The 21567-nt window shown below is 52.4% G+C and overlaps 1 protein-coding gene across 1 annotated transcript in view; it reads left to right on the top strand.

The window, feature by feature from the left end:
• The window catches only part of COL23A1 (collagen type XXIII alpha 1 chain), a 407070-nt gene that overhangs the window by 373136 nt on the left and 12367 nt on the right, over positions 1-21567 (top strand). Inside the window, exons 6-14 of the mRNA XM_055428719.2 lie at positions 8087-8113; positions 9504-9530; positions 10908-10934; positions 14974-15090; positions 16073-16108; positions 16519-16545; positions 18214-18267; positions 19226-19270; positions 20676-20753. Coding sequence (XP_055284694.1) covers positions 8087-8113; positions 9504-9530; positions 10908-10934; positions 14974-15090; positions 16073-16108; positions 16519-16545; positions 18214-18267; positions 19226-19270; positions 20676-20753 — 438 coding nt within the window. The remainder of the gene's footprint in view (positions 1-8086; positions 8114-9503; positions 9531-10907; positions 10935-14973; positions 15091-16072; positions 16109-16518; positions 16546-18213; positions 18268-19225; positions 19271-20675; positions 20754-21567) is intronic.

The raw sequence follows: 21567 nt of genomic DNA on the forward strand, positions 1-21567 counted from the left end.
ATACTGGATGGGTTGCTATGCCCTTCTCCAGGAAATCTTCCCGACCCAGGGATCAAACCCAGGTCTCTTGCATTGCAGGCAGACTCTTTACCATCTGGACCACCAGCGAAGCCCAATCTGTTAACAGTGGGTGACAACTGTGTCACGCATGGAAACCAAGGAGGGCTTACCTCAAAGCCCAAGGTTTCAGAGAGGCTGGGGATTCAAACATGAGTGAGGATGGGAGGAAGCAGGCACGTGGCCCTGCAGACGAAAGCTCAGGGCAGGAGGGCAGATCAGGTGTGTAGCCTAGGACATCAGGGGTCCCTGCAGCCTCACTGTCTGCTGTGAGCCCCGTCAGTCACTCTTGTCCCCTGGTGTCCTGGTAATGCTGTGTCTCAGTCCCACCAGCTGAGCTGTGCTGTCCCAGGCAGGCCACTACCCATCGTATCGTTTCAGCCATACTGGGACCATCCGCCTCTGATCTATCCTGCTAGATCATCACACCAGAAGCTGCCACCAAAATGGGTGCCTCAGCTGGTCTGCCATCCCCCGTTGCCTTCCATCAGACCAGCCCCATGTGCCTGAGCTGGAGACACCAGGCTAGAGGCAGCTCTCAGCAGATAAGCTCAGTTCACTGATCCAGCTTCCATCTTCCCCCACCCAATGGAAGTCAGGTCTGTCACTCCCCTTCACCCCACCCTGAAACGATTTTTCCTGATATCTGACAGGGTAATCATGTAACAGGCAAGTGTGTAATTTAGGCAGGTATTTTGGGATGTGTTCAAAGGCATAGCACCCCTTCTTCTAGCCAAGATGTGTAATGGACATACGTGTAATTGCTTCCAGGGCACACAGCGTGTTCACTGATCATGTCTTCTCCCCAAAATAGAAGCCAGCTGGCTTTCCGGCCTCAGAGAATCACAGAGCTAAAGGGACCAATGGGTTTTCTAGGCCAAGGGTCACAAAGCCAGATGCCCCTACAGAGCTGGCAGGTCACTTCAGCAGGACAGTAGGCCAGTTGTGAGGCGCTGGGAACTGCACTGGACCCAGCAGCCATTGCCAAGCATGTGAACCCAGCTGAACCCATCTTCAGCTTTTCAGTAAAAGTCCATGCTCCAGATGTTTATGTAAAGTGCTACAGTTTTTAAATGTTGCAACTAATTTGGTTAAATTTTACTTTTTTTTTTTAACTGCATGGACTAAACCAAACATGGCTCCAGGCCAGCCCTGCCCTCCCTTGCCCAGACAAAGAGTAAGAGGGGACAGCATGGGAGGGCCAAGGAGCAAGTGAAGGCCAGGGCTCCGACCTTGGCAGGCTCCTAGGTCCCCGCACAGCTGGATTCCCCACAGCTCGCTCTGAGTTAAGTATAGCAGGTGACTGCAGAGACCACTCTACAAAGGGCCTGAAATCCCAGGAAGGGGTTCCCCAGAAGAAGCCACGTGCCACCACCAAGACACAAGCTGCAGCCAGCCTGGACATAAGAATGGGGGTTCTTTCTTCCCTTACCCTACAGTGGAATTCAAGTCTGGGAAATCACTAAGCCCGGACAGTCGTGCTGTGGCCCGTGTGTATGCAGACAGCCTGACCTGAGAAATCAGAACCACATGGTGCTGACCTGCCCGAGGGCACTGCCCATTCACCCCCTTGCCCACTGGACAGCCCTAATGAGAGTGCCTTTGCACAGGAAAGCGCACGTCCCAGGCTGGGACTATGGGCCCCAACAGCCTTGTAATTTGATGAATTGTCAACATCTGGGCCATAATTACTGGACCCTGGACTGATAATCCTGGTAAGCCCCCCATCCAGGGGCCCTGTTCTGGTGCATTTGGGGGGGCTCCATTCCCCGACAGGAGCTGTCAGCATTAATTACAACCAGAAAGCAAGATAGTCACCCAGCTCCGGCTGGTCTGAGCATTTACTCCTGTCTCCATCTAAACACAGCCAGTGTATTGATTCAGTTCTATACAACAGTTATTCTTGCCAGTTGGGAGGCCTGAGCCACAGCTAACAGGGAGGAACAGAGCTGGCCTCACACAGAGGAAACAGTCTGCACAACTTCTTTGCCTCGGGGTCCCTCCAAGGCTTTGTTCCATGGCCACATTGAGAAGCTCCAGTGATAGAGTTGCATACTCCATGGCCCAAACTTACTTCACCAAGAAACCTCCTCTCTTGCCATACTTGCTAATATTTTTTGAAAGATGGCTCCATGGAACCCTGCTTAGGAAATACCCAAGGGGTGAGGGAGGGAGCAAACCCACAAAGGGAAGAGATGTCAGCAGTGGCACAGCCTGGCATCTCACTGCCAGCCACTCAGAAGGCCACACGAACATCCCTCCCCAGCCCTGCCCACCCCAGGGCCAGTGCAGACTCTACTCCATGTCTGCTTGCCTGTGGGTCTCACAACTTGAAAAGAGGAGACCAAGGAGGCTATCTTGGGACCCATGTTGAACTTGTCATTTGAGAGAAAGGCATGACCTCCATTTTACAGATGAGGAAACTGAGGCTCCAGGCTGCTCAGGTTGTTGAGCGAGGCAAAGGAATGGGCCAGCACAGGGGCTATGTCCTCCTGGCCTGAGATTCAGCACAGCACAGGGTCCTGTTTGCTTCTGCACAACCAGAATCGCCGTGGAGCTCAGCTGATCTGCACCAGGGAGGAATGATTTAAAGCATAACCCAGGCTTGTAAACAGCTGACTAGCTTCGTGGAGGGCAGAAAGCGTTGAAAACCTCTGGTGAATTCCACGGCTTTGATCAGGCAGGGGAAGGAGCCAACAGGGACCAAGCGCCTCCAGGCACAGTGCTGTGGCATCTGACCCTCAGAATCACCCGTTCTGTGGAATCTGAGGCTCGGAGAGGGGATTTGAACCCAGGGAAGGCCCAAGTCCTGCCTTCACTCTGTAGGCTGTCCAGTGTCATTCCTTCTGCTCCTCTGGTGGAGATGCAGGGAGAGAAGCAGCCGGGACTGCCGATAGTCAGGGAAGGGAGGGCTGTCTGGATAGGATAAGACCCCCGTTACCAAGGCCCTGCCACCAGTCCGTCTGGGGCTCTGCTTTTCCAGATGGCTTGGATTCTCAGTACATTCCCCTTCTGCTTAAAACCAGCTTGTCAGCAGCTGGGGCACTCAGCCTGGACTTGGTCCAGCTCATCTACTAGACCTACCCTTCCCCAGAATGTTTCTATTCCTCACAGAACACTCAGAGCCAGGCCTGGACCTCCCTCCAACTCATGGAAACACCAGGTTCATCCACACAGCCTGCCATCACAGTTGCTTTGCAAAGATTCAGCCAGGCCCTGAGACAAGGGATCCAGTGAGGCTGGGAACATTGCCTTCTGGGAGACCCACAAGCAGAATGATGGCTCAGGCAAGTCTTGCAGGAAAGAAACCTATTTCACAGGGTATAACTCCTTACTTCACTGTAGATGGTGACTGCAGTCATGAAGTTAGAAGACAATTGCTTCCTGGCAGAAAAGCTATGACAAACCTAGACAGTGTTTTAAAAGACAAAGAAATCACTTTGCCAGCAAAGGTCCATATAGTCAAGGCTATGGTCTTTAGTTGTGCATGGATGTGAGAGTTGGATAGTAAAGAAGGCAGAACGCTGAAGAATTGATGCTTTCGAACTATGGTTCAAAAAAGTCTTCTTTGGAGAAGACTCTTAAGAGTCCCTCGGAAAGCAAGGAGATCAGACCAGTCCATCTTAAAGGAAATCAACTCTCAATACTCTTTGGAAGGACTGAAGATGAAAGTGAAGCTCCAATATTTTGGCCACCTGAAGCAAATAGTTGACTCAGTGGGAAAGACCCTGATGCTGGAAAAGATTGAAGACAAGAGAAGAGGGCAACAGATAGTGAGACGGTTAGATGGCATCACCGGTTCGATGAGCATGAACTTAGGCAAACTCCAAGAGACAGTGAGGGACAGGGAAGCCTGGAGTGCTGCAGTCCCTGGAGTCTCAAAGAGTTGGACACAACTTGGTAACTCAACAACAACTCCTTACTTGACCATAGAATTCCTCACCCCAGGCAAGCCTGTTAACACCCTGCAAGACACCAATGTTCCATGGACACCAGTTTGGTAAAAGCAGTATTAGGGTGACTGTGGGCAGGGCCCGTCCTCTAAGGGTCACAGCCCAGGCCCCATCCTCTCCCAATACAAGAGGGGTCATGCCCCAAAGCTGGGCAAGTCCTTCTGACTCCAAAGCCAAGCTGTTTCCTCCTCCACCCCCGCTTCTGTGAGTTCCCTCCTCAGTGACTCCCAATGACCCCCGGTCACCGAGCAGCCTCTCCAAGCATCAGCTATTTCCCCAGACAGAGAATTCAAGGGCCTGGGCATAACCTTCCTGCCTCGGTGTCATCAGAGATGAGCCCAGAGCCACCTCCACAGACCAAAGCCATGGCTGTGGGTCAGCGCCATCCCCGAAGTCAGGCCAGCACCCTCTGTTCTCTAGATATCTGCACGTCACCATTCTATGTTTGCCAAGGGAATCTTCTTGGGGTTATACTAACCACGTGCCTGCTAAGTCATTTCACTCATGTCCGACTCTTTGTGACCCAATGAACTGTAGTCCGCCAGGCTCCTCTGTCCATGGGATTCTCCACATACAGCTCAGCATTGAGTCCCTGAGGAACTCGTAACTGTCCTTCGGCTTCACCATGGTCATTTCCAAGGTTGCTACTCTTCATGCTCCCTCTGCCATTATTCTGAAACTACAAACTTTATCAAGTCCCAGGAGCCAAGGGCCCTGTGACCCCAAATACAGGCAGGACCCCGCATTGGTTTTCTGCCACGTAGGGGGCTTCTCACAAACTAGTAAGCTGGGAACCGAGGCTGCACTGTCAATGATCCACTGGGACAGTCTTGAAGGTGGCAGAAGGGAGCATCCTGCCTGGAAGGCAAGAGGCCCCTGGTCACTCTTAGGAGGGAACTGCTGAGGTCTGGCATTCAGAATGCTCTCAGAGACAGTTGGTGGCACTGAGTATTCCCCTCTGGGGTCAAAGCCAAGGGAACATCCCCAAGCTCCCTTCTGTAGCAGTCATTTCTAGAAAAGCAGGGCAGCATGGCACTGCATGCCTCATGTCAACTGGAACTGGACCTGGCAGACGGTCAAAGTTAAAGAGGGTCCAGAGAGCCCTTCCCAGGGAAGGTCTCCTCACTCAAGGGAGTCAGAGGTACCAGAAATCCTGGAAGGAAGGCAAAGCCTATGAGCCTTCTCCCCAGATTCCCTGGGTAGCCATCCGACACTCCTGCTACCCTGTGCTGCTGGAGAGAGAGCATTCCGTAGAGAGTAAGGCCTATTTCAAGCCCTTGGACAATCCCACTGGCTCAGCTTCTTCATCTGTAGGAAGGGACACAGCACCAGTCTCCCAGAGCTGTGTCAAGGGCAAACCCTGTGAAGGACATGGAGTTAAGTCCAAAGCAAGCCCTGCTCTGTCTCCTGGCCTTTATCAGGAGTGTCTTGAACTCATCGTGCAATCTAGTTCCAAGGCCAGCTGATGTCACCACCTGTTGCTGGTGACTTAGCAGTGAGGTCTGCTGCGTTCTGCCCCCTGGCATTTGAAGAAAAGAGCTTCATTTAGTTATAAGCTACACCTTAGTCTCTGTTTTGTTTTGTTTCTTGTGATGAAGACTTTGGAGATCTACCCTCTTAGTAACTTTCAAGTATACAATACAGTATTGTTAACTGGAGTATGTTACATTCCTAGAGCTTATTTATCATGTAACTTGAAGGTTGTACCTTTGGACCCTTTCTTCCATTTCCCCACCCCCCTACTTCTGGCAACCTTCGGTCTGTTCTCTCTATCTATAAGGTCCTTTTTGTTGTTGTTTGGTGTTAGATTCCACATATAAAAAGAGGGCTTCCCCCATAGCTCAGTTGGTAAAGAATCTGCCTGCAATGCAGGAGACTCCGGTTCGATTCCTGGGTTGGGAAGATCCCCCAGAGAAGGGAAAGGCTACCCATTCCAGTATTATGGCCTGGAGAATTCCATCGACTATAGTCCATGGGTTCGCAAAGAGTCAGACACAACTGAGTGACTTCCACTCACTCACTCACTCATACATGAGATCATGTGGTATTTGTCTTTTTCTGCCTGACTTTTTCTCTTAGCATAATGCACTTCCCAGTCCAGCCATGTTGTTGAAAAGGCAAGCAACTCTCATTCTTTTCTATGGTTGAATAGTATTGCAGTGTGTGTGTGTGTGTGTGTGTGTGTGTGCCACATCTTCCTTATCAATTTTTCCATCAGTGGACACTGAGGTTGTTTCTCTGTTCATTATTGTAAAAAATGCTGCAATGGAGGTGCAGGTATCTTTTTGAATTATCGTTTTCATTTTTTTTGGATAAATACCCTGACGTGGAATTGCCAGATCATAAGGTGGTTCTGTTTTTTATTATTTGAGGAACCTCCATACTGTTTTCCCTAGTGGCTACACAATTTACTCCCATCAGTAACACACAGGGCTTCCTTTTTCTCTGTATCCTGGCCTTCTTATTTCTTGAAAAGGAAAGAATGTTACTTAGTTCTAAGCTGCCTCTTCATCTCTTTCTAATTTCCATCTGCATTATGACTTTTGTAAACCATGCAGAATAAAGAGGAGCAAAGTATGCACTATGTTTGGGCTCAGGTTGGCAGGATGGACAGACACACTCAGGGCCTGGGCACAGAGTCTGCAGTGGCAACCACCCTGGACAAGGTGACTGGGGGTCCAGGGACAGACAAGATCCAGTGGGCAATGGGATAGAGCAAGGAAGGTTTGAACAGAGGAATACAAGGGCAGACAAGAGGGAGAGAGAGTGGCCAGAGGCCAGGTGAGACCACTGCCAGGGCTTGAGTGTAGTATGGGTTCTGTGTCCACACAGAATTGAAGTCCCTGCCATCTGGGCTCCAGTCCCCACTTCTATTGGCTTCCTGGCCAGGGGCAATGCCTTCCCCTCACTGGGCCTCAGCTTCCTCCTCTGTGAGATGGGAATGATAACACCTGCCTTACACAGGGCTTCTGTTACGATTCAAGCAGAGTATGGAGGCCACCAATAGCCCCAGAAGAGACCCAGGATGGGACTGGGCCCTCTGTGTTATGGCAGCTGGGAAGGCCAGGCCAAGGTGAGGGGTCTCAGGTAGAGATGCCCAGAGGGACATGGCCTTATCAGGGCTGGAGCCCATGGTGGGTAGATGGGGGCAAGGCCCACTCTTGAACTGCTGAAGAGAAGAGCCCTTTCACACGGATCCAGGTCAGGATGGCCAGGAGCTGGCCCGAGGAGATAGGCCAGCTCGTGCAGCTCTGGCTGAGCTGCAGATGGCGGGGACTGAAATTGCACCTCACCAGGAGACCCCAGGGCCTAAGCCCTTGAAATGGCCCCATTCCCTCTTCTCTTGGGACCCCAGCTGCCCCCAGGCCATTGCCCTGACATCCAAACCCTTGACTTGAATGTGAAGCAAGTGGCCGGAAGCACTTAGGGGACCAGTTTTAAGAACTGCCCTGGTTTCCTTCCTGGAGTGAGGGCCTTGAGCAAGGGCACCAAGGAGTAGCCATTGTCACGGCATCTGGAGAACTGGTGGATGACTGTCTGCCAGGGCAGTCTGGAGACCCAGCCAGGGAAACTGACTGTTTACAGCTAGACCCAGCACAAGGGTTGGTCAAGACCGGGCAGACCCAGTCCATGGCACCGTCATTGGATTCCTTTATTCCCCCACAAGGAGGTGGAGCTCAGCAAGGCTTTGTCAGGTGTGTAGACAGCTGAAGGGGAGATCGTGGAGGCTTCTGTGCAGTGGTCACTGGCCGTCTGCAGACACCACAAAGCTAAAGCTCCATCATTCAGAGTCTCAGGCATGACACTCATTCCTGAACCTCTCAGCCTGGCGGAGGGAATGTGGTCACATGTCCAAATCCTGTGGGGTGATGGAGAAATGGGCTCTGTTTTCGGAGGAGGGGATTCTGGGCAACAAACAAAACAGAGATGTCCCCACCCTGAGTCCATGTGAAATGTACCCAAGACCATGAACTCAGGGCAGGCTTTGATCTCTTGTCACTCAGTGCCTCTGGATCATAAAACACAGAAGAAATATAACCTCTGTGCTCTCTCTGTCTCTCTTTCTCGTTTTCCAGGGGCCACTGGGTCTGGATGGAAAGCCTGTAAGTGATAACAGGGCAGTTGTAGGTGTCCTGGGATGGGGCTGCCCCTGGGGTTGGGAATGACCATGGACGCCAGAGGAAGGAGCCACTGAGAATGTGGTTCAACATGGAGAGAAGCTATTTGACTGTCAGAGTTGAGTTCAAATCCAGCCCTACCGTCTACTGACTGTGCAACCTTGTGGAGGCCTTTTCACCTCCCAAGCTTGAGGCTTCTCTTTTTGTCAGTCATATTGACTCTCCCCACAGGGATGCTGGGAATGCAAAAAACTGAACAACACTGTCCCTGGTGTCCAGTCAGCCCTCAAAACACCTCCCTCCCAGTAGGCCCTCAGCACATAGCATCCCCTCATGCAGTCTCAGGAGATGCAGGGTGGACACCACGCTGAAGAGTGCTCAACACCCGGGTCAGAGGTGGTCCATGGGCGTCCTTAGCAGGATAAATAAGACGCACACAGATAGCATAATTAAATTAATAACTGGATATGGATGGAAGAGAGGAAGGACAGATGGATGGATAGATTGATGGACAGATGGACGGATGAGTGGATGGATGAGCGGGTGGATGGAAGGACAGTCAAGTGAGGCAATGAGTCAAATGCTGTACAGACAGCTGGACGCAAGCAAGAGTAGATGAGTTTGTGGCTGTGTAAACGCATGACGGTTGGGCAGACAACCGAGTGGAAAATGAATGGGTTAACAAATGATTGGAGAGCTGACTGATGCTGGGTACATTATTAAAGGATGCGAGGAAAGAACCCAGTACCTAGACGGATGAGTTGTTGAAAGAGTGAATGAGCGAATCCAATACTAGCTGAAGAGAACATGATTGGGATGGAGTGATCCATCCCAGTGATCGAGGGCCCTGACCAAGAGTCTGAACACCAAACTGGCCCCACCGCAGCCTGGCCCCCACCGCAGCCTGGCCCCCACCCCAGGGTCTCTGAGCCCCACAGTCCATGCCTTGTGTGTGACCTGACCCGTGTCCCTAGAAGTCCTGGTGTTAACAACTTGGCCAGACTGAAAGAGACCTATTTCCCTGCAGCCAGAGGGTGATGCCGGTGACTCCTCACTGGTGTCTGGGCACAGCGAGGGCTGAGCAGGGAGAGCTCTGTTCTCTAGGGGGAGCGACTAGCACACCTGGCCCTGTTCAGAGAGGATGCCGGTGACTGCCCCAGGGCCCTGTCTTCCTCATGGTGAGGACTGAGGTGCAGCTTCCTTGGGGCCAGCACGGGCAACTAAAGGCTGATAGGCTCACGTCTTTTCACTCAGCCACCCACAGCTCTGCTCAGCCTCACAGGCGTTTCTGCCCTCAGAGCCTCAGGGAAACCAGAAGGGGGTCAGCCCACTCCTCTTCACTCACCCATGTTCTTTCTCTATCTTCCTTCTCCAGGGACTTCCGGGCCCCAAAGGGGAAAAGGTAAGTGATGCTGGAGGCTGTCCAGATATGGTAGGCTGAAAAAGGAGGCCAGAAACCTGCCTTCAAACCCCAGTCCCAGGGTGTGACCTTGGGCAAGTCACATCCCCTCCTGGAGCCTCAGTTTCTTCATCTGTGAAGTGGGATTAGTGGTACCTACCTCCTAAAATGGTTACGAGGCTTACGTGTGACTGGTTAAAGCACCTGGAGGGTTGAATCTGAGTTCTTCCAGCACCAGAGTGTAAAAAAATCTCAAAGCATAGTCTAGCCAAAATGACGGGTTTCCAAAATTATCAATCTTGAAAAGAGGAAGGTACCAGAAAAGCCTGGGGAGTTGAACACTGTTGATGGCATTCTTTGTGGGGAGAACACCTCCCAGGAAAACAAATGGTAGAGAGCTAGCCCCAGGATATTCGTAGCCCTTTGTGAGAAGGACTTCCCTGGCATTTGGGCACTAAATGTCGCAGTCAGACTCCTGGAGGGCTGGGACTCCAGGTGCCTTGGAGGGGAGCAGGAGAGAGGGGAGACCTGTGTGTCCCACAGTGGAGTCAGGGGCCAGAACAGCCCTGGGTGTGATAGAACCGACAGACACTTTTTAAGCAGGACAGGGCCAGGCTGTGCTGCGCCACCCACAACCCCCATTGCCATGTGCCCTGTGTAGATCAGAATAGCCAGGGTACCCGTCCACCATCAGGGCTGAGCAAGGCACAGGATCTGGTGTTTGGAGCCTCAGGTGTGCATTCCAGCTCCACTGCAACTGGGTCATCTTTGGCAAGTTGCCCAGCTCTGTGGGCCTCAGTTACTCCATCTGTAAATTAAAACCAACTTCTCATGGAGAAGACTGTGCAAGGTAACGGACTAAATGTTCTTTGTAGATAAACAAAGAATAGGCACCAGTTGGCAGGTGGAATGGTTGCCTCCATGCCAGTTCTGGCTAATGCCACTGAGTTGTAGAAGTGATGAAGGCAGGGAGACCTCTCTCTTGAAACCAGAGAAAAATTGTTGTCTTGGCATCTACTGCTACATAGCACACTGCTCCAAAACTTGGTGACTTCGAGCGGTGAATCAGTTATCATCAGTTATCATTATTCGGAAGTTCAAGGGTTCTGCTCCGCTGTGTCTGGAGGCTGGCAATGGATAACAGACCACCTCACTCCAAGCCCTGGATCTGCTAGCTGTGTGACCTTGGGCAAGTTACTTAGCCTCTCTGTGCCTCAGTTTCCTCATTGGAAATGGAGATAAGGCAGAGTCTGTACGTTATTTTTGTTAGAATTGGAGTGAGACTGTGTATATGAAGCCCTGAGCATAGAGCCAATGCTCCACACATGTGAAGAAGTAATAGAAGTAGTGGTGATGTGTCATCCTGTTTTCCGTTCCTAGGGTGCACCGGGAGACTTTGGCCCCCAGGTAAGAACTGAGCAAGACCCTCCCCCAACCCCACATGGTTTGTTTTATATCATAATAAGTGCTTATTCTGGGTCCCTATGCTTATCACAGAAAGAAGTGAGTGACAGCCCCCTCCCCACCCGTGGTCTATCTTGCTTCCTGTTTTTGCTTAAGCAGCCATCGGGTAGAAGCTCCAAGCACCTTGATTTGGCCAAAGCTTCCATTCTCTGCACAGACAAGCAGACATCCTGGTCCCCCTTATCACCATAGATAGGCAGAAAGTGGGGCTGGCACCGGGCCCAGACTAGAGACTGATCTTCCTGAGAGCAGCTGGCACCCAGGAAGAGGGAAGGCTGTGGTTAGAGCCAGATGCCCTGAGCCCAGAGTTCAATTCTGCCACTTACCAGCCAAGTGACGTGAAATGAATCACCTCCTCCTCTGAGACTCAGTTTCTCCAACTGTGAGTGGGGGTGACATCCTATATCCCAAGCCCCTGAAATGAAGGTTCATGGCAATCAGGAAAGTGGGTACCCAGCTGAGTGGGAACAGTAGGTCAGAGTCTCCTCTGCCCTCCATGCCCCCTGGGCCCAGGTACCCAGAAGTGCCTCCTGCCAGGGTTCTCCTCAACAGAGTCTGAAGCAGAGTGAGGACTCCTTCTGGGTGGGCTCCACAAAGCATGTCTTGGCAATTCATGTGGCTATTGGTGAGGAGCTCAGCCAAAGATACCCACTCATGGATCTCTGTGTGGCTCAGGCCTCTCCCAGCCTAGTGGGAGAAGGGCCATCCCAAGAGTAGCATTCCAAGAGGCAGGAGGCCAGTTAAGAGCCACCTCCAGAAGGGACACAGGGTCATGTCCACAGCATTCTGATGGTCACAGAAGTCACAGAACCCATCCAAGTCAAGAGGGTGAAGAAATGGACTCCAGCTCTTAGGGGAGGGCGAGGTCCCTTTGCAGAAGAACCCAAAAGATGGGATCAAGCATAGCAGCCCTCTTTGGAGACTATTAAAAGGTTGTTGCTGAACCATGAAAGACGCAGGGATTCTTGGCCTCTGGAGGAGAAGAATTCTATCGGGGGCCAGTGACGAGGCTTGATCGCTCAGAGCTTTTGTGTAATAAAGTTTTATTAAACTATAAAAGTGATAGAGAAAGCTTCTGACATAGACATCAGAAGGGGACAGAAAGAGTGCCCCCCGGCTAGCCTTTAGCAGTATGTTATATACCTATCAGTGAGCTGTTAATTAGAGAAAGGAGATGTCTCAAAACTCAGAGTGGCACCAGGCCCCTCACCCACAACGTGCATTTTGAGGTAACCTTGGCACCAGGTGAGTCATCCCAAACCATAAAACAATTGACATGAATCTTGAGGAAAGGGAGGTTTCCAAGTAAATAAGTAGTTTCATTCAGATAGATTAGGAGAACAATATATGAGTAAAACAGACTGGTTTGTTGAGCCTTTATCAGTTCTGAGTCTTAAGCAGAACCAACCTGAAGAAAGACAGAGTCTAGGGTAAATACATAGTTCATTAACATAGCTGAAGACAAACAGTTCCATAAGATAAACACCTTGGTTAGCTCAAGGTTTGAGAAAAGTTAAGTTCAGGTGGAGCCAGGTGTCATCACGGCAACATAAAATTTTAAGAGAAACCTCTTTTTAAATTTGCATGGAGAAGGAAAAAAATTTGACACTTGTTTGTTTCTTCCTGACGCTTAAGAGAAAGATAAAAAATGTCTGACACTTGGAGCCTATTTCCTCCATTTGGAGACCCCTGGCCTTCCTCCCTGTTATCCTCTCACTGTGGTCCGTCACTTCCAATGCCCTTCCTCTCTCCAGGCTGGGTTAAATGGTTTTGCCTCCAGAAATAGCCTGGCGGTTTCCAAATCACCCTCCTGCCTTTCTCATCAAACACCTATTTGCTGACTAGATGGTTTTCCCGAGGCTCAGTCCGGACCTTATAAGTAGAGACCATCACGTGTACAGTCGCCGCATCCTCAAGGTAGACTGGCCAAGTCTGGGCTGCTGGTGTGCACGCTCCCCTCGACTCATCCCGCGTTCCTAGGGGGAGACCTCAGCCATCCGATCCTGGGGAGAGAAGGGTGTCCAGCCTCATTCCAAGTAACTCAGGAGAAGTTAAACACCCTCTAGAACATACTCGAGTGTCCACATTCATTTTCTGCCTTGATAAGGAGAGTCCATATCAGTGGTTCCCACCCTGAGTCTTTGAATTGTTTAGCAGCTGATTCCTAACACAGTGTAAAATGAGACAGGAATCAGCCACCACCACTGCCACTCTGAGCCACTGTCTTTCGGCTGGAGTTCTATTCTCTTGGTCAGGACCTGGCTAAGTCAGACTGGTCAGAAGATCTATGTGATGGACATTGAGAACTTCAGTTAATTTTTTAATTGGGAAGACAAGTGAGCTATATCATATGTGCCATGGTCTAGAGAGGCAAGTTTTCTCATATCGTGGGGTCCACAGATGAGAAGAATCTATCTAAAAGAGACTCTTGCCTCAGTAGCCAGAAGAGATACTGTCTTTTCTTATTCTGTAACCCTGGGTAGATTATTACACTCTCTAACCCCTGGCTTCTTCATCTGTTAAAAAAGTAGCAGTGCCCTGGCCAGGTGGTCACAGGGTTGGGTGAGACAACCTCACCCCTCAGCGCTGGGTATGCAGCAGGGGCCCAATCTACAAAAGCCTTCTTCCTTTCTTGGCAACAAGTGGGTTGGGAGTTGCTGGCACTGTGCCCTAAGCCAGTACTGGGCAGGCACCCCCGAGAGCAGCTGGAAGTGCCAGGGGCTCTGCAGTCTCTCCTCCTTGCGGGGACATGCCACAAGGTGAAGGCTCTGGCTGCCTGAGGTCTAACCCATTACTAACACAGCCAAGAGTCAGAGATTGGGTGCTGCAAGAGAGAGACGGTGTGGCCCTTTGTCACTTTTTTGTTTTTTTAAGATAATTGTAGATTTACATGCAGTTGTAATAGGTAATACCCCATGTACCCATCATCCAGTTTCCCTCAATGGTGACATCTTACATCGCAATAGTACAACCACAACCAGGAAACTGACATTGATATAATACACCAACCTTATTCCAATTTCACCCATTTTGCTTATTTGTGCATCTGTGTATTTCCATGCAATCTTACCACTCTTGAGATTTGTGCAGCCACCACACAAAAAGCCCTCCTGCTCTCCATCAATAGCTGTAATTATCTCCTTTCCTAACCCCTGGCAACCGCTGATCGGTGCTCCTTCTCCGTAAATTTGCACTCCAAGAATCTCGTGTAGATGAGTCATCTAGTAGCCATCTTTTGAGACTGGCTTTTTTCACTCCGCATAAATCTCTTGAGACGCATCCACACTGTTGTGTGGGTCAGTGCTCTGTTTCTTTTTATTTATCTCTGAGCAGTGTTCCGTGATATGGACATACCCCAGTTGGTTAACCATTCACCATTGAAGGACATCTGGATTGTTTCTCATGAGGAGCTATTGTGAATAAAGCTGCTGTGAATGTTCACGTATGGGTTTTTGTGTGGACATGTTTCTAATTTTCAATATTTTCAGTGTTTCTCTGGGACCAATGCCTGAGAGTGTGCCTCTAGCACTTAATAAAGCAGGAACTGAGTGACCAGGAAGGTCTTTCAGGAGGCAAACAGTCCCCTCCCTTCCAAAAGGAAGGGAGCTATTTGGGTACGTGTGCTTTGTCCCACACCTAATATGTCTCATCTCTCACCTGAACTCCGTAGCTGGGCTTCAGGCGCTGAGAGCTGGAGCAATGATGCGTACGGGGGAGGGTATGAGATCCTATTGGCCTCTTATGCAGAGGTGTAGGTCATGTCCCTTTGTATACCAAGGGAACTGTCCTATCCCTTTGTATACCAAGAAGTAGCAAGAGGCCCAATAACAAGGCCCTTTCCTCTGAGCCGGCCGCACGCTGGGAAGGCAAAGACATCTGGCCACCCCACTGAGGAGGCCTCTCTCTCTCTCTCTCCCTCTCTCTGGAGGCCAGAACTCCCTCTGCCCACCCTCAGAGTCATGCTGGACCCCATCTCTTTCAGGGAGATCCAGGGCAAGATGGAGCTGCTGGGCCTCCAGGGCCCCCAGGACCACCTGGGGCCCGGGGCCCTCCTGGTGACACTGGGAAAGATGGCCCCAGGGGAGCACCAGGCCCAGTGGTAAGAGAGGGCATGGAGCTGGACCAAACCTCCCAACCCTGATCCCGAACCAACCCCAGCCTATCCTATCCCCAGCCCCAACCCAGACTCCTACTCCAATCACACTAATCTAACACAAACCAGGTCCTTGACCCCAACACAGGCCTTGATCCCAAGTGAAAGAGAAAGTGTTAGTCGCTCAGTCATGTCAGATTCTTTGTGACCCCATGGACTGTAGCCCGCCAGGCTCCTCTGTCCATGGGATTTCCCTAGCCAAGAATACTGGGGTGGGTTGCCATTTCCTTCTCCAGGAGATCTTCCCGACCCAGGAATCAAACCCAGGTCTGACCCCAAACTCATTTCCAAATCCAGATGCACACCCCCAGTTCAGACAGTTATCTGAACCCTAACTCACGCCTACAGACTCTGACCCAACTCTTAACCCCACTCTCTACCCGCACATAGATTCTGACCTTGGTTATGACCTCAGTCCCAATCCTGACCCTGAGACCCTGTCTCTGCGGCTCTCTACCGAACTCTTCCCCCTCTCTCTCTGTCTCTTTTCTTTCCATCTCTCTCTCTCTTTCCCCCTAGTATGAAGCCACTGTTGTCCTCCCTTAGTCCTAACCCAAACAGCAGGGTCAGACTCATTGTACCGCCCCCTTTCCTTCCCCCGGGGACTTAGGCTGGACCCTGCTTCCCCTCCAGTGCAGAGCTGGCACCTCCCCTAGACTGCCTCCAGGGTCCCCTCTCAGGGTAACTACTCAACTGGCTCACAGATTCCTTGTCATGCTGGGCACATAACTCCGAGCCTCAGCTTCCTCATCTGTGAAGTGAGGATAGTGACACCCACTTTTCAGAGGTTTGGTGAGGACAGAAGTGCACATGCATGAGAGAACGTCCATGCAGCCCCAGCCCAGGGTCTGGCAGGAGATACAGGCTCAGGCAACTGTGGCACCCCCACCCCACCTCACCTCAGTGCTCTTCTCTTATGCCTCCTCAGGGTCCCAAAGGAGAAGCTGGACAAGATGGTGCAACGGTCAGTAACCAGGGCATTTCAGAGGCCTGGGCAGGCAGAACCGTGGGTCAAGGCCCAGAAGCTCCTCTCCCCTGCACCCCCACAGCAGGACTGGGCATGCAGCCCACTGTACATAACTGGGCTCTTGCCCCCCACCACCATTGGGGAGCAGATGGGCCAGGACCCCAACCCCAGCAAAATTCTCACAACCCCACACCCCTGGGAGAGAGCCTGCAGTCCACTCACCACAGCTTGAGATCTAATGCAGATTTCTGTCCAAGATACGAACAGGTGGCTCAGCTGGATTCCAGAGACAGCTCTGCCACCCTCTGGGACTTGATGTCACCCTTTATAAAACAAGGATGTTAAGGAAGACAGCCCAGGTGCAGCCTCTGGGATGATGTCTAACACCCCTTCTTCTCTTGTTCCAGGGCCCAAGTGGACCCCCAGGGCCCAAGGTGAGTGCCTCTCACTCCTGTCTTAGGCCTGGGCATAGGGGGCTCCTTCACCCCACCACTTTCTCCTCCTCCTCCCCCACTGAAGCCAAAGCAGCAGGGTTAGAAGACCAAGTTCTATAACCTTGAACAAGTGACTTCATCTCCTCGCTGGGCCTCAGTTTACTCCTCTGTCAAAGTCTATATGTCATGATAGACTTTTCCTGCCTTCCTTCACAGCCGGTTGTGAGGACTGAATAATAAAACCCGTTACCTTGTCAGCTCTCTTTTCTTCCTTCCTTGAGCAGCACCTGCCAGGGTGGAAGGCAGGCTATGGTCCTCCCTAAAGGAGCCAGGGCCCCTGGACTGGGCAGGAGAGAAAGTAGGGGGAAGGAGCTATCTTTAGTGAGCATCTTCTGGGAGCCGAGGGCCTCCAATGCATTCCCTCTAATCTCACAACCACCTTCAGAGACTGGGGGCATCATAGCCCCCATGAGCTGTGACTTGCCTGGGATCACTCAGCTTGGGAAGGACCAGGTCAGGGTCAGAGTGGAGTCCAGGACTATCGGCCCCATCACCCGTGTGAATCTCTCTGAGGAGATCAGGGTCTGTGGGCTATGCTGGGTGGGGGTCATCAGAGCCACTTCTACCAGAGGAGGAGAAACCTGGTGTCCAGGTGGCTCTGACCAGGGCAAGCCCAGTGTTTCTGGGAAGAAGATGGCAGTGGCTGTGGAGGGCTTTCTTGGCAGGGATGTGGGAAGTGGCTGGAGACAAAAGCAGGGGCTGGGCACAGCGGGACCAAACCCAAGTCCTCACTGTGGGCGGCTGCTCTTACCTGTCTCGGAAGCCAGGATCACATTCATTCATTCACTCATTCTTAGAGAAATACATCAAACACAGAGTTACTCAGGCAGATCATTTGTTCCCACGTCAAACTGATTCTCAGAGTGTGATCCCCGGACCAGCAGTATTATCAGCATCATTGGGTCTCATTAGAGCCACGTGTTTGGGGCCCAAAGGCACTGAGTCAGAGACATTAGAGGCGGGCATGCTCTGTTCAGGCAGCCCCCAGTGGTGCTAACGTGCACTCCGGTTTGGGAACCACTGACCCAGATTGATCTTCCCCCATTGTTTCCCATGGCTTGGCCTCCTCCTCCTCATACTGGTCTCAGCAAAGCTATGCCCTCCTCCGAAGGGCCATCCCCAGCCACCTACTGAAGACCACACGCTCCCTGAGTCCCTCTCTACCCCACCATTCCTTTATTCTCTTCCTGACACATCCACTACCCAGCATGAAGCTATGAATTTATCTGGATATTTCCTGGCCCTTGGTCTCCTCTGACCACTGAGCAGGGATCTTGTCTGCCTGGCCTGCAGAGGGTGCTCAGAGATGTTTGTTGACAGAGGGAATGAATGACCTCTCCTTCAGCCGATCCATTCCTTTGGCACATACCTACTGAACTGTGTTCTGGGCTAGTGGGGACAGGGGACAGAAGTGGGTCTTACCCCACCACTGCCCCAGAGGGACAAGGAGGGAAAGGAGCACTGCCCTGACCCAGTGTGGTCAGTTCCACTACCAGGAGTGGACTGGTGTGCTAGGAAGTGCAGAGAGGGGATGGCCAGCTGACTGCCAGAGGACCCAGCCAATGAGTCCAAGTCTGAAGGCTGCAGCCTCCACTGTTCTCTCTTCAGGGGGATGACGGGACACCAGGCCAACCAGGGCTCTCTGGACCCCCAGGACCCAAGGTAGGTACACACCCCTCCTCTAGTGGTCCCCCTGCCTCCCATCTCCCCAGTTCCCACCTGCCTGGTGAAGCGCCCACCCAACCCTTTTACATCACAGGCATGTGGGCTGATGACCAGGGTAGGCCAGAGGGAGGCCAGCAGGAAGGCCAGGGCCCCAGTCACCAACAGGCCTGGCAAATCCTCCAGGCCACTGGCCTCCCCTTACACCCTCAAGTCCTCTGGCTCCCATCTCGGGTGGCCCCACTCTGCCCAGCCAAGAACCGACTGTGTCCCTTGGTCCCTCAGCCCTTTAAGACAACAACCGAATACTGGCCCGGCTTCCTCTAACCTGACTGAGCCCCCTGAGCTTCTCCAACCAAACTAGAAGGAGGCCTGGGGCCTGAGTCCTTGGGGCTGTACTGAACTCACCACCCCCACCCCAGGGTGGGCTCAGGCAGGTTCTCAGGACCTCCTCTGCAAGCCTGAAGAGCCTGGAAAGTCCACAGCAGATGCCTCTGCTGCAGGGCCAGTCAGGGAGCAAAGGGGCCTCAGGTAGAGAATGGCACAGACAGAGCCCTGGGGCCCAAGGTGACATCATGTGAGCTGCTCTGGTTCCCGAAGGCCCATCCTGGGGGAGATTGGTTTCATCTCCAATCTACCCTGATAAGCTGGGAGTCCAGAAGGTCCCTGGCCCGAGGGTCTGGGCCCTGGCAATCAGGCTGGCCTGGAGTCAGGTGGCAGGTGGCCTCAAGTAGTGGCAAGGCCTTCACCGTGTTGCCTTGGGCCCCTGGGCCTCAGTGGCCCATCTTGTCTACACAATAAGGGGTCAGAGGAGGGTCCCACAATTCCTCCCTCAACTTGGGAGATGCCAGTCGCATCCATTCGGCCCTGTGCTCTTTGGGGAAGAGGGGACTGGAGGGCACGGGGGAACTTTTGGCTTCAGCCATACACACCTGGCTGCAGCCATGTGTCTCCACAGGGGGAGCCCGGCCACCCAGGCACTGATGGAGCCACGGGGCAGCGGGTAAGCAGTCCCCTTACGCCAGCCACACCAATGAGATCCAGGGACCTCATTCCTTCCGAAGTCCCTGTCCCCCAGATACCCCAGAGGAACAGTGGAGCTCCAAGAACTTGGAGTCTTTTTTTTTTTTTAATACTAATATTCATTAGTGGGTTGGGGTTTTGGATTTTTTGTTTGTTTGTTTGTTTTTTAATTCCTAATACATGCTTTGGGTAAAATGTTCAATTATGGATGTGAAAAGGAGAGTCCCGTCCTCCTCCCTCTTCTCCTCCTCCCCAGGCAAGAGTCTGCCCTCCTAGACTCTTTTCCTTGGCACATTCAACATAGACTTCAATATGTCATGGATGGCGTTTTCCTACATGACGTATGGGGGCCTTGCCTTTCCCCCAGCCCCACTTCACAGTTCACCCCTGTCGCTGCAGCACAGCCACAACTGGTCCCAGATCTTTTGTGATGAGCCCCTGTCAGCACACCTTGTTCTTGGCTTGTGATCTCAAGCAGTCACATCCCCCCGACGCTCCCACAGGCTGCCTCCCTCCTCCAAGACAAAGGTCTAAGCTGGCAGCCTGGTGGTGCAGATGGCCGGGAAATTGGATTAAGCACCGAGCATGGCAGTTCAGTGTACACCCTGAGTTCCATAAAAGCCATAACTGTGGAGGCAGCTGGCAAGTGAGGCCCTGGCCGGGTCTCTCCTCCGGTGCACCCAGCCTCAAGCCTGACCAGAGTGCTCACATCCCCTGCTGCTCTAGCAGAGACGAGTCCAGAGGGGAGGGGAGGCTCAGAGGGGAAAACTGAGGCCAGCAGCAGGGCACACGTCTGCGCCTGTGTCGGCGTGTGCGTGTGCAGACACATGCGTGTGGACGTGTGCGTGGATGGGTGTGGACTCAGAACCAGAAGTGAATGGGTGTGTCAGCGCCTGGCGCGTGCAGCCTTCCCTGAGGTTAAGAAACTGAGGTGCGAGGGCAGCCTCCAGCTGGCAGGTCTGTAGTTGGCCTCCACAGTGTTTTGGAGGGTTTGGGTGTTTTTGTTTGCCAACATTTAAAAATCTGAAGAGCTTCACATCAAAGTCAGGCTCTCCATTTTCTCTCAAGGATGAGTCTCAGTGGGCTTCGGGTCTCACATGAAGGCGAATCACAGCCGCCTCCAGACCTGGTGGAGGTGTTTTCCTCAGTTGGCCCCAGGCCTCCCCTCTCCCTCGTGTAAACCCCCCTGCCTGGCCAGTGAGCCAGGGTGTCAGTTCCTGAGAGAATTCGAGAAGACACCGTGCTGGGGGCCGCCCAGGGTGCAGCTGAGAGAGCTGGCCCACAGTTCACAGGCCTGTGTGCAGCCCCAGTTACTCGGTTCTCGGGGTGAAACAAAAATGCCCGCCATGCTATTCCCTGAAATTCTTCCTCTTCTTCCTGCTCAGGGTCCCCCAGGCCTCAAGGGTGAACAAGGAGACACAGTGGTAATTGACTACGATGGCAGGATCTTGGACGCCCTTAAGGTAGCGTTCCTGGTGGACCCCTAGTGTTCCTTTCCTGAGGGAATATCCACTCACTCACTTTGCACACTTTTTTACACAAGAGACCAGGGGTAGCTTAACACAGAGACTTAACACATATTAGGTAACTTCACCAGGTACCTAATATGGAAATCAGTACTGCGTGGAGTCCCACACGATGCTGAGAGAGCCACTGTAAATGGGCCCATGTGGCCCTGAGCTCCTCAGAGGCTGCGCCAAAAAAGGGCAGCTCACCCTTCAGAAGCAAGAAGCAGGGCCTCTCGGGGCCTTTCTAGGACCCAGAGGCTGGAAGGCTGGATCTCCTAACAACCATTGGGTGAGAAAGAAGAGCGTGGCAAGGCCTGCTCCAGGAGACTCAGGAGTTGTGTGGCCTCAGCCCTGTCCCAGTGCTAGGCAAACCCAGGACCCATCACCAGTTGGAGAGAAGGGTTGGGGGCCAGCTGCTCAGAGGTACCGGGGAGAGGAGCTGGGGTGGGGAGAGGTGGTCCTCAAAGACTGGGTGTCAGCACCGAATCCCACCTGAGCTTCAATTTCAGTTATCTCCCACAGGCCGCAGGGAAGCACAAGCTGATGGTAATGGTGCCTACCCCAGGCCTGCATGGCATGGTGTGGTGTGACGTGGCCCAAGGGTGTACCTGGGCATGATTGCTCCAGAGCCACAAGGAGAAGCCCTATGGCTGCAGAGAAGTGGGGAGGTGGATTGTGGATGCCAGCCGGGGAGGATGACTGTCGTTGGGCAGACATAGAGGGGTGAAGCCGAAAAACACATACTGAGGGGCAGGCTAGCTGGGGAGTG

The sequence above is a fragment of the Moschus berezovskii genome, chromosome 8, assembly GCF_049115385.1.
Source record: "Moschus berezovskii isolate FMDL1 chromosome 8, NW_MosBer_1.0, whole genome shotgun sequence".
Taxonomy (NCBI): Eukaryota; Metazoa; Chordata; class Mammalia; order Artiodactyla; family Moschidae; genus Moschus; species Moschus berezovskii.